At 44.6% G+C, this 13446-nt stretch overlaps 1 protein-coding gene across 1 annotated transcript in view; it reads right to left on the bottom strand.

Moving 5' to 3' along the window:
• The window catches only part of FOXK1 (forkhead box K1), a 56661-nt gene extending 43874 nt beyond the window's left edge, over positions 1–12787 (bottom strand). The window contains exon 1 of the mRNA XM_039560225.1: positions 12379–12787. Coding sequence (XP_039416159.1) covers positions 12379–12761 — 383 coding nt within the window. The 5' untranslated portion in view covers positions 12762–12787. The remainder of the gene's footprint in view (positions 1–12378) is intronic.
• Between the last annotated feature and the right edge of the window lie 659 nt (positions 12788–13446).

Raw genomic sequence — 13446 nt, 5'->3', positions numbered from 1 at the left:
ATGGAAATAAACTACCCTCATTGATCTCATCCCACTGCCATTTACAACAGTCATCTTGATTCCCTTCTGTGTTGCTAATCAAGCTAAAATTAACTCCTCTCCTGCTCACCACACATGCCAGAGCCACAAAAATCAACATGGGCAACAGCATCAATTGTTTCTCTCTGCAACTGCAGCCCACCCTGCTCATGTGGTAAATGTATATTTAGGATTTACAGGATCTCTCCAGGGATTTTAACCACGTTTATGATTGGGTTGGGTAGCTGTTTAGACTGGGTGACAGAATAAGTAGCTCTAATATTTCAAACACTTCTGAACAACTTCTATTCATTACTGGCCTCTATGGACCTCTGTAAAACAGGCTGCATGCAAGTGGGGATTTCAGTCCTGTTCAGCCACTGTCCATCTTGGAAGAATGAACATCACACTTGTCACTCCTGCTCTGACAGAGAGCTCAAATGTGTCTTAAGGCAGCATCTCCACAAAGCCCTGGAGGACCCTTCATTCCCAGAAGTTTGGGGCTTATTCAGAGGACACAGAGCTTCATTTAGATGGTTGCCACTCTGACAACACTGGTAAAAAAAGTAAGTATCATATCCAAGTGTTCAGTTCTAAAGCAGCTTCAGTTTAGATCCCAATGAGATGTTTCAAATGAAAAATGCCAAACCAAAACAAAATCCCAACCCCACCAGATAACAGCCACTAAACAAAGCTGAAGTACAAATCAAATTGGCAGAACTATGGAGTGGAACAGAAGTTCCAAAGAGCAAAGCACTCTGTGGAGATAAATACACTTCAAGTGTGTGCTTGGCAGCAGCCAAGGTTTTATGGTATTGGAAAAATATAGTAGAGCGATAAATAAGGTTAGTTCATCCACCCCCATGGTAACTTGCTGTCCCACTAAGTTAATTCAAGTGCACAGTGAAAGGCAACTCTTACGAAACAATGCAGGATGACACTTAATTCTATGTTCTGCTCTGGCCACCTCGTCCTGCACTGATCCTTCCTTAAACATCAAATTCTACACTCTAAGGCTGAAATGGCAGACACTGCATAGTCTTGGATCAGGAGCATGTTTTGCTCAGCCCTTGCAAGGGCTTAGAGGTCTGATGTGTCTCACCTTCCTGTAGGATTTCTCTTTTCCCACTTTCCCCAGGCCTAAGGGAGCACTGCCAAACCACAGCTCCCAATCCCAATGACAACACGTAGCCCCTGGCTGCTTGAAGACTCCTGGACTGTGGCTACTCTGGCAGCCCCAGGCAGTGAGCCTGACATTGCTTTTCAGAGATGTCACAGAAATTCCCAACACCAGCTCTCTAATACACACACACTTACCCACTTTCTGGTGCAGTGTTTCTGCACCAGAAAAGGCTGCCTAGCCCCCATTCACACTCAATTTTTCCCTGCTCCAAGATAAACCTCAAGATACGAGCCTAAGTCTGGCTTCCATTCTACCACAGCAGAGACCACAAGAAGTGACTCAGCCTTCGCCACCACCTCTCACTCCTTCCCTGCTTCTGTGAAATTCAAGAGCCCTTCTGAGAGGTTTTCCAAGCCTCTGCTGGTCCCACCGATCTTGGTTAAAATGAAAAAGGTCAATATTAACTATTTTCCTTCTTTGCTCATCTTGGCAGAGACACTCAACTATGTTTCCCCCTCAATCATAAACCACAATTAACACCTACCTCAGTGCCAAAAAAAAGCCCCACCTGCACCCACACTCAGAGGAACTTCCCTATACCAGCTTCTACACAGAGTTCTGTTTTCAATAAGAAATTAAACAGTACACCAAGAATTAAATATGTACTGACCGTATGGAACTAACTGCAGGGCCACAATTGGCCTCTACAAGAAGCACTGGTTATTCATTTCCATACCTCACTCAATACCAAGAATTTTAAATCTTTGCTTAACTGCCATGGAACTTTCAGCTGGCTGCACATCCTGCCCCTTTTACCACACAAGTCTGTCCACTGCTGCCACAGGCAAGCAGCAACTTCAATTCTATCCCCATTTTCATTTTAACTCCCATTTCCTTGAGAAGACTCTTTCTTTATTAGTACAAGTATCCAGACTCTTGGGAAATTTTTATACCCAAGAGAATAAGGGAAAACTAATCGTTAAAATAGCAGTTCATAAAATCTCCTAATAACCTTTTCAGAGAGAGGCACTTGTTTCAGCATCTTTGCTGGATACACTAGAGCAGTTTGATTCTCATGTAAAATCTCATTTACAATGCCATCAACTTTCTTCTAATGGGCCATTCATCTTAGTAGGGTTTGCTTTCAAGTAGACAGCCCAATACCTTGAAAGGTCTCACAAGCCATTTAGCAGACTCACCCTTCCAAAGCCAGGGAACTACCTATAAACACATTAAGGAAGGCTGTGCAAAACAAAATCACCTCAGTAAAGCTCAGGAAAAAATCCTAATTTCCACATATATATGCCAGAAAAAGCCTGTGTGTGGGATGGTACTAACCTTTGAATTCAATCAGACTCTCTAAGAGGGCTCTAACATGCAGAGCATGACTATGATGTATTTTCCTTTGAGGCTGGTTCAGTTCATTTAGAAAGTGATTTGGAAAAGCTAATGTACTATTTATGTACTTTATAAAAAAGTACCCATATGGAGTTAAGACTTTGCAAAATGTTCACACAAGTCCGTTCCGCTCCCTCTGAAGACATTTCACAACCCATTCAATACCCAGTAGAGGAAGCCAGGATTACTGTTTTAAAACAGCTCTGAGGGTAGTTTAAATGTTTTAAAAGCTGACAACTTCTAGACTCAGAGCCAAATAAACATTTGGGGCAACACAGAGCCTCTCACACAAGTGTCTACAAAAGTGACATCCACCTGCATCCTTCCAAATACTGACATTTAAAATAAAGGTTAAAAGAGAATCCCAGGCACAACCTTCCCTCCCTCTACTAAAGAAGAGAATAATTTTACTGTGATTCAGATGATGATGCACTGAATTGGTTTGTGAAAGACCACCTAGCAGGACATGGTTTAAGACTGCAAACAATATAAAACAATCACAAGATTTCTAAGGTACTTTAAATCCTGCCAGTATATACAACTGTGCTGAGGGGTTTAATCCTTGCAAAGAATTTAACCAACTGAAGTGACAATGACTCTTGCAAAACGCAGCACATGTGGAAGTTGTCACCACAGTGGTTTCATTATTTTTAAATTAGGAACATTTTAGAGAGTTACCTTGTCATACTACTGGCATAGTTTAATACTTCCTTTCCTTTGCTTCAAGAGAATATACAGAATTAGGAAAACATTTTACTTTAACGGATGTACCTTACCTGGAAGATTTATACGAGCTTCATAGTTTGCAGTATCAGCTTTTTGGGGAACACAATTCTGGCCCTTCTCTGCTATAAGTTTTTTTAATAGGAATTCTCATTCTTGCAATGGAGAACAAAGCAGGAAGAAATTGAGAAGAAACTGTAGCGTCTTAGAGAAGAGGATGCACCCACTTGGTGACTAGGGACCTCAGATTCAGAATCAATATCCATCAAAACAAACTTGTTTCCCAACTTCATCCCGTGGCTGTTCGCAGTGAGCATCGCTCTGGGACACACGATTGTAAACAGATGATGTGCAAGTCTAAATTACTTGACTGTGCCTATTTTCAACAGCCAGTTTGCATATGCCTTGTTTACACAAAATACACACAAAAAATGATAGCAATCCTTTTATTGAACCACTAACAATCAGGAATTTTCTCCTAAGAATTCCTATGCCTGAAGGAAACTTCAGTGCTTGCCTTAATATTCCATAAAGGCATTAGCAGCCAGCCTTTGACTTCCTTTGCAGGTCTTCCCAGGACTAAAACAGTTTCATTATCTTGTCTCATTAGATGGTGTCTGAGGGAGACATGGGAAAAGAAGAGCCATAGTAATTATCCAGCTGAATGGACAAGGCAGGAGGCAAAGCTACCCAATTGCCAGGCTTGTTGACAGTCAACACCCCTTTACACATGGTGGGCAGGCAGCCACCAGCACCACTTTACGCCAGCCATGAGACAAGTAAAAAAAGGAACAAGATCAATAAATAAATAGCAGTTGGCACATCTCCCACACCAAGAGCCTACCCTTACTAGTTTGGGTTACGCCTCAAACTGAATATGAAAAGCAAAATCCTTTTTGGTCTACCCATCAGATAGAAACAAAATTTGCTTTCTGTGTCTAGTCCTTTTCTCCTCCCACACAATCAGGATTCTGAGTGCGTAAGAGTCCAGAGTTCTTATGCCCTCGAGAGAGGAAAGGCCTGAAGTTGCTCAAGAACAATTCCTTCAGCAAGTGCACAAACTGGCTCTGCAGGGAGTCCAGTCCTGCTTAGACAAACTGTTGGTGGCTTCTGTATGTGGCCTAAAGGGAGATAGAAGATTAAAACAGTTTGTGTGGGAAGATTTCCCAAAGCTCTCCTTGAAGTGGCATGAAGCAGAAAAAGGGGGTACAGTTCCAAGGTTGTACTTCAGAGAGAGATGGAGGGACATCCTTTTCCACAGTCCTTACACCACCTCTGCAAGGCTTTTTGTCTCCTCATTCTGTCCTAAAAAATGAAGCGGATTGCACTTTTACATGAAAACATGCTCTTATGCTAGAAGATTCTTGGAGCAGGATAATAAGTGCTAACAGTGTGCTGAAAGTTTCCTTCTACTCCTCCTCTTATCCTAATCACACAGCATATATTAACAGAACCAGACAAAGACTGTCCATCTTTACTCCTTCAGCTAAGGCAGAGCTCCCAATTAACTTCTACATTATTTCTCCCCAACTGTCAAGATATCCTCAAAGAACATGAAAATTACATATCTGGTACATTTAAAGGAGGGAGGAAAACCACCAAAGTAAATTGCGCATATACAACAAACGACAACCCAAGAAATTAAACTCACTTTTAAGTTACTAAAAATAGACAGGATGGGAGGGAAGGGACTATCAATCAAATCTTAGAATTGCTGAATATTCAAAGAACAGCCTTGTAATAGACTGCTCTCTCAAGACTGCTTGAAATTTTTATGATAAAAAATGCACGAGGACATGAAAAAAGGAGCAGAAGGATAACGAAGAGCAAAATACACATGACAGAAGTGGATACAGAGTATTAATTAGGCCATTAAGGTACTTAAATGTTTTACTGTCCAATAAAATATGTATTTCATAAAAATTAAGTGCCATGCAGAAGGAATGCACACATGCATTTACTGAGTTGTTCTGAAGAAACCAAAGATGTGAATTACTAGCAAAAAGCACTCGTGGACAAGAGTGAATAGACATCAGTAAAATTGTATTTGTACTATGAAAACAAAGAATATACAATTGGATGGAAATTTTCACTCAGATTTACTTAAGGGAGAAATTAATCTGCTCTATAAGCATCTCATCAATCTGCTTTTATGAGGAGTCTGCAGTCAACTGAAATAGGGAGACTTATAAATACTTGAAAAAACAGTTCAGTGATTAATACTCAATTATTGACTGAAGTGAATGCATTAAGACCAGACAATAATTTGTACTCACAATTAGTCGATTAACCATGTCTGGAAGTACATCAAGATGTCTTGTCATAGCTCACATTCAGGAGACAGAAAAAAAATGCTTCAGCTTTTTCATCTTACAAATTTGTCAAAAAAAAAAAAAAATCCAAAAGAATCACTGCAAAATGACACTCAGACCTTCAGCTCCACATTTTCCTTGGGTTCAGTCTTGCATTCAGTTACATAAGGGCCCATCAGCCATTTCAGATGCATAAAACAACATTCTAACCTAAGTTTACCTGTCAGAAAACACTGCAGAAGCTCAAGGGACTTCTTAGGCATTTGTTGCAAAGCATATGCAACAGTAAGAGAACAAAGACCACCACCTGATACATCGTGGACTAAGCTTTACAGCACATTTCACTTCCATACTTTTCTTTCTTTACAGTGGATATCCTAGTCATGAGTCTGCAATCTCAGGAAACTCCGGGATGTACAGGGACTGAACCAAAGTTAATAAAACAAAGCTGGTGTTGGACATGGCTACATGTGAGAGAAGCCTCTGTGCTCTGGATGGCTATTAAGGAAAAAGAAAGAATCTGTACTAAAAGCAAATGAGAAAATTTCTCCCTTTTCATTAACACCACCAGCTCAAAAGCACATGATTTTTCTTTTTTTTAACCACATTTCCACTTGGATTGGAAAGGAAAGCTGTCTCATCATGTCTAACCAGCAGTGAGGTCAAGCTTGGTCTGTGAAGCATTTCTGGTTACAGAGCCCCATCGCTCTGACGGCAGAACACCCAGACACTGCTCAGACACTGAGCTAGAAGGAGCTCAAAGTAAATCACCACATGCCAGAGGAGCTGATATGGAGCTGAGTGCTAGCAGAGATCCCCCCAGAATACGAAAGCCAGCTGGAGGGAACTGTCAGATCGGAGTGGTTTAACAAGCACCTCACCAGCCTGTCCCCTTTGTCACCCCACGCTGTCACACAGCAGCCCCCAAATCCTCTCTGGCTCCGCTCTCTGCCACCACTGCACGAACTCCTCTCAACAACAGACACTAATTACCACACCTGGGCCAGCAATAAGCCTTTATTTGCATGGCATAAGTGGCAAATTCAAGTAGTTTCCTGTTCTCTACCAACATCCTGTTGCCACATCTACTCCTCCAGGAAACTGCAACACCGAGCAAGAGAATTTGGCGTCCCACAGAACAGCTCTGACGCCAAATGGCCAGCGGAGCAGTTACTGGGAGCTTGCTTACAAAGACAACAAGCACATTAATCTGGTTGTCATTTATGCTTTCAGTGATTCAGTGCAAGGCTGCCTATCACGTTTTCGGGGGGGATGGGGGGGGGCTAAAAAAAAGCAAACAGCATATTTTGATTTGTTACCAGGACAGATGCTCTACAGTGAGTATGCTCACACAGCTGGCACCTAAATAACTAAGATATGAATTACTACAGATTTCATCATTTTTAGTCCCCGTTTTCAGAAAAGCAAAAACTTTCACACTCATTCATCCTCTAGATTTATATGAAAACACAACAGTACCCACAGGAAGGATCCCACAGTCACCTAAGGATACATGCCATGATCAAGAGTTTGCTAGCACAAAGAAGTTACACCAGCACAACTTGAATCCACATTTATGACTTTATAGCTGAGACTCCACACAAAACTGTACAAGACAAGTGTGGCATGTTCTCGTTAGATTCATCTTTTCATAATCAACACATCAGCTAAGCTGAACCAAGCCTGGTTTAAAAGAATCCATAAGGACATACACTGAGTTTTGCATAACCTTAGTTTATACTCACAACCTGACTTACAGCACAGCTATTTTTGAATCAACAAATTGAGCAGCAGTTTCACATGAGAGAAACTTTCCCTTAAACGTTTAATATAACTCATGACAAATTGAGCTGCTTAGCCAAAAATTATTACTTGACATGAATTCCATAATTAAAATCAGGTAATCCTTTATCACATCTTGCTGTGCACTAAAAAAACCTGTTCTCAAAGAGAGTCTTTGAAATTAAGTAAGAGCATGAAAAATACAAGATGAAGCACTAAGAAAGCAAATCTTTAAAGGGTTTCTAGCAAGAGTAAAACCACCATCCACAAGCTGTAGCACAGCAAACAGCGTATTTCAAACAAAGAACAAAAAAGAAAAGTTGCAAATGCAGATAATGCAATATTTAAGAAGGAAAACTACCTAACGAGTTACCAGAGACAACATACATATGCAGCATTTCAGAAACAACTAGTTCTGCAGTCGTGATTATGTGGTCAAAGCATTTCCTTAGTGTGTGCACACAGGGTGTGCAGCTGCCCCCAGATGTAAGGACACCCTCCCTCGTACCCACCGTGATGGCATCGCTCCAACCACAAGAATGGAGCTCGAGTGGTTGGTGAGGTCACCAAAACACTGCAGTGCATTGTGCACATCTCCATTTTTCTAGAATATGTCATTTTTTTAAACTTGAATTAGTGCCGAGTTTCTGGCTAACAGACTGTACAGCTATGTCCCTAAGAAACTGGATCTAACTCTCCATTTTCTAATTACTAAACCCCAGTTGCTGAGACACCTCCACTACCCAGACACCGAAGGGAACTTGTGTGCTCACAATATGGAAAGATTAATGCACGGGTAAAATTCTGCAGGATCAGCACCATGGTGTGTGGTCAGAGTACTGAAGTATTTATTTTTGTCAAGTTTATTGAGCACCTAGAAAAATCCCATTATAAATAAAGCAGCATGCTCTTAATAAAACTTGACATGCATGGTAAGTTTTCAATTTATAATGGCGGTTATATACATATTTTTTTTATTTTAACTCTGTGTTTTAATATGGTTTCATACATCCATATATTCTCTTGTATTTATTCTCAAACTAAAAAAGCTCCTCCATTTATTTCCTAAATGCTAAAAGAACTACAGGTTTAAAAACTTGTTTTTATGCTGAGAAATCTCATACTGAAACAATCCATTTACACTGAAAAACGCCAACTTCAGGCTCCATTAATTACACTACTGCAAAATTTCTAAATGGTCACAGAAGCAATAAGCAAATATCCCATGAAATGTTCCCAGACAAGCATAATTTTCCAATCTATTGAGCTCACAGTTCAAAAGGCTCAAGTGCTATTATCAGGCTATGCTCAACCAACATTTGCAGGTTGTAGTCAATAGAACTTTTGTATTTAGGAGCATCTGAAGACCTGACTCATAGCTAATTAAAATTCAGGTTAGCAAGTTTAACTTTCAACTGTTAACAGTTCCTTCTGTTCTGAGAGATAAAATAAATAAATAACCAAACAAATGCTTATTTTAGTTACTGAAAGTGCCTAACTTCTTGTTGCCAATTATTTTTAAAACTGAGTCAATTTTGAAGACAACCAAGAAAAAGTTAATAATTCATCATTAACCTGATCCTGTAAACACCTGATTACACTGTAAATTTGAAGAAACTACTGTCTTCAAGAGGAAAAAATACTACAGTTAATAGTTCCTGCTCTATCTTACACTTTTTCTGGTATCCATAGTTTTTTAAATCTAGTGCATATTCTCCTGGTAGTTTTGAGTTCCTCTCTTTCTCTCTGGGTATCTTATACCCAGATATTTATCTACAGATTTCCAGCTCCCACCAGCACAGCTAAAAAAAATCACAAGCTGTAAAAAGAGTTTCTAGCAAATCATTAATTTGATTTGAAGCACTTATTTTTGATGTAAGTACTTCCATCATTTCATCTTGATTCATATTTGTAACGTCTGCTGCAGTGTGGCACTTATTAATTAAACTGATTAAGGATCTTCAGCTGTACCATAGGCCCTCCACTCTTCCACCCACTTTGTTCCTAAGTGTCATTAACCTCTAGGAAATGTCCTCTTTGTTGGTTATTATTGTTTAATTATATGGTATAGTTATGTCGTCACATCTGTGAAATACAACCTCCCATAACAACACAGCTGTGGAATATGATACTCCTGCCCAGCAGTAAAATCCTGGCTACAGCAGATAATCCACACACACCACGATGATGGAGGAAGTGATACAAAGATTTTCAAAAGCCCTCGATTTTGAGTAGGGCTGTTGAGACAGGAGGTAAGTACAGCCTTCAAGAGATGTCTCGAACTCCCCCTTTCCTTCCTTCCCCACCCCTCCTGACAAGATCTTCTGTACATTTCAGGAATTACTTCTAAACTTAGAAAAGAGAAGTTCTATACAGAAATAGTGAAGTGAGACAGAACTTCAGAAAACAGAATTTATGAGCTCAGCAACTATTTTTTAGCCAATTGTATGAACTAAACTGAAAGACACTTTTTCCTGGAACCCTCTGCTTCCATTCATGATCTCATGATGCACAAGCATTTCCTTTGCTTGTAATGTAACAGCAGCAGTGACTGCAGTGGTCCAAAGCAAACAGCACTTTGCACATTTCTGCCGTCCTTTGCAGGTGTGGGGGGGGAAAAAGGGAGGACAACCATGCAAACAATTGGTTCTTAAAATATTACCAGCAAGAGCTCCCCACATCACAAGGACCTCCCTCTAAAACACTGAATGGAATGATCACTAATTCCTGAAACTTAATATAAACTGTACATCCTGCTGGTACACAGAGAAGGTGTGGCTGTATCAAACAGGGCAGGAGTGTTACCAAAATATGCAGAAAACATCGTGTAAAGTCTGTGTACTACAACCCGTCCTCACTCTGTCCTCCTGACATCAGCCGGCAGGAAGCACACAGGTTTCTCTACAGAAAAGAAATGGCACTTTGTGTTTACTGGGGAGAGGAGATTTTTGTGTGTGTGCAAGTGAAGAGGGTGACTTGGAGGGAATCGTCTGATTTTTCAAGAGTGGAGATAATGAGAAAACAGCAGAGTTTCAAGCCTCAATCAAGACTGTGTACACCAAGCTTCAACAAGATTTTCTTCTTCCTGGTCTGGGTTACAAACCCTTGACCGGCCAGTAAGGAGTTGTTTACCTGATAGAAGCAAGGGGCCAAATTCCTCTAGATTGATGCAAAACATTTTCCTACTCTGGAAGTCAGAAAGGGAGGAGCACCAAGTTTATGTATGTAGCTCAAACAGCAGCCAAGCTATGAGGATGCCTTATTGTGTACAGTTCGTAAGTGTACATTAAACTCCTCCCTTTAAAGGGATGCAGAAGGAAAGTTGCCATTCCCACTCCAGGAGTCAGGAGCAAAGGGGACAGAAATAAGCAACGAGGTTGCTGGTTGACATAGTTTTCTATCACAATGCTTATAATTAACCAAGTGAAGAAACAGAATGGCAGAGCCAGAGGGAATGACAACAGAAGTGCCCAGGGCTTCAGGTGGTCTTGTTTTACAAAGCCAGATTAATTAAACAGACACTAAAGGACATCTCTTATAGAAAATGAAACACATTACAAACCAAAACGCCTCAGAGAGTGAGCAGCTAGGGAGCTATAACTAAATTACTAAATACAAAATGAAGCAGCCTGCAGAGGAAATGAGTAATTAAAAAACCCTCCCCTGAGCGACAGGCTGGCAAGAGAGGGATAACTCCAGGACCCTGGTGCTGGAGGTAAACAGTACCAAAGCCAAAACGTGACAGATGCAAAGAGATGTTTTGTACAAACAACAAACCCCCAGTCTCCTGCCTTTACAGCGCGTTTCCACTCAGAGAGGGCATTAGGCACAGTCTGTCTGGTACAACCTGAGGAGATGCACACAGGAATTACATCACCCACCACTACCATGCTGCTGCCCTGGGGTGAAGCACTGCAGTTGCTGGACAGTACTCAGCAACCATAAACAATGTTTTCAGAGGAAGAAATAGCTTAACATCAACCTCGTTCTTCTTTCTGCAAGAGAGTCTAACAGAACACAGACCCTGGTAGCATAGCAAACCCTTCTGCATCCTTCTCCCGTTCCTTAAGGAAGGAAAGACACCTTGGGCACCTGCTGTCCTGGTGAGCAGCATCACTCCCAGCCTGGCCTGACTCCTTTTTTCTGCTGCTCCAGAGAGGCACCAGGAACACCACCTAACCTGCCAACCCTTAAGTAAGCACTCTGGCAAAGTGGTTTCCAACTTTTTCCACTAGATCTTTTCCAACGAAGACAAGCCTTGGGTGTAGCAAGTTCTAGCCCACTGAGAGTCCCTCCTTCTCTGTCTTTTTGAAACCCTTAAGGGCCACCAGTTGAACATGAGTCTGTCTGCAGGCAGGCATGGAGGACGATGACCATGGGGGATACCCTGCAGTGAGGGGCTCACACTTCTTCACACTTTTTCCCCAGGCATGGTTCCCGCCGAGTGAGCAGCCCCAGTCCCGATGAACACGATCCCTTTGTCAGCCACGGACAGCAGCAAGGCCGGGAAGGCGAGGACATCCCTTGTTGATGCTGAAGTCGTCAACAGGCAGATGTCCCTCACTGCCACCTCAGGCCCTCCACCAGGTGAGTGTCCCTCACCCACTGTGACCAGCTTCAAGGGAGGGGACCTTAACTGTCCCTTCAGGCTCTCCGTGAGCAAGGAGATCCCTCACCGCTATCTCAAGCCCTCCACCTTCTTCAGAGGCAGACCCTCACCATGCCCTCTGACCCTTGGTGGGCAGGGGGATCCTTGACCCCTGTTTCCTTCGTCAGCTGTGGCCCCTCACCATCACCTCAGGCCCTTCTCCTGGCAGATCCACATCCCCTGCATGGGACACAGGCAGCTCACCGTCTGCGCGGTGGGGCGAGGGATGCCCTCGCCGTCCCCTCCTGAAGGAGCTCCCGCTCCGCCCAGCCCCACGTCCCCTCCCCGGGACAGAGGGTCCCTCTCCGGCCCCTGGGGCCGTTCCTGCCCTGCGGAGCGGGCCCGGCCCCGCCGCCCCCGGCCCCGGCACTCACTGCGGCGGGAGCTGCAGGGCCGGGCCGCCGCGGCGCTGGAAGGCGCCGTCCACGAAGACGCCGTTCTTGCCAAGGCAGCGCAGGTAGAAGTGCGGCTCCTGGAAGCTGAGCTGCAGGTGCCGCCGCGAGATGAAGCTGGAGTGCCCCATGTTGACGTCCACCGAGCCCTGCGAGGAGTTGCGGCCTATGGTGACGGCCGGCTGCCGCATGAGGAACTCGAACTCGCGGCCCTGCAGCCGCGCCAGCACCGGCCCGGCGCAGGCGGCGGGCGGCGCGGCCGGGGGCGGCGGCCCGGGAGGGGGCGCGGCGGCGGGGCTGCAGGGTGCCGAGCGCAGCGCCAGCAGAGCCCGCGCCCCACTACTGTCCTCCCCGACTTCGGCCATGTTCCCCGGCAGCGAGCGAGCCAGCGTGCCGGCCTCCGGGGCGGGGCCGGCGGGGCGGGGATGGCGGGGACGCGGGGCGGGGCGGGAGCCGCGCCGGCCGCTGCCTCCCCCGGCAGCTCCGCCGGGCGCGGCCGCCCCGCCGCGGTCCGGGGCGCGGGGCGGGGGCGGCAACGGCGGCCGCGCGGCGCCGCCTGCGGGCCAGGGCGGGCAGCGCAGCGCAGCGCAGCGCGGGCAGGTGTGAGGGAGCGGCCCCGGCCGAGGGGCTCCCGGCGGTTAAACCGCTCTGTGCCGGCCCCGGGGCCGCATCGCCGCACTAACAACCCCCCGAGCCGCGGGGATCCGGGCTTTCTGTGGGCAGGGGCAGGTCCACCCCACGGCCCGGTTCTGGTCACTGACATGGGCTTGGTTCAGTGGCCTTCTGCTGCCTCTACATGGAATCCCAGGATGGTTTGGGCTGGAAGGGACTTTAAAGATTACCCAGTTCCAGCCCCTGCCATGGGCAGAGACACCTTTCACTACCCCAGGTTGCTCCCTGTCCAACCTGGCCTTGGACACTTCCAGGGATCCAGCTTCTCTGGGCAACCTGTGCCAGGGCCTCCCCACCCTCACAGGGAAGAATTTCTTCATAATATTTCACATAAGTTTCCACTCTTTCAATTTGTACCCATTACTCCTTGTCCTATCA

This window comes from Corvus cornix, chromosome 14 (assembly GCF_000738735.6).
Source record: "Corvus cornix cornix isolate S_Up_H32 chromosome 14, ASM73873v5, whole genome shotgun sequence".
NCBI classification, from domain to species: domain Eukaryota; kingdom Metazoa; phylum Chordata; class Aves; order Passeriformes; family Corvidae; genus Corvus; species Corvus cornix.
This window is presented reverse-complemented; position numbering and strand designations above follow the sequence as displayed.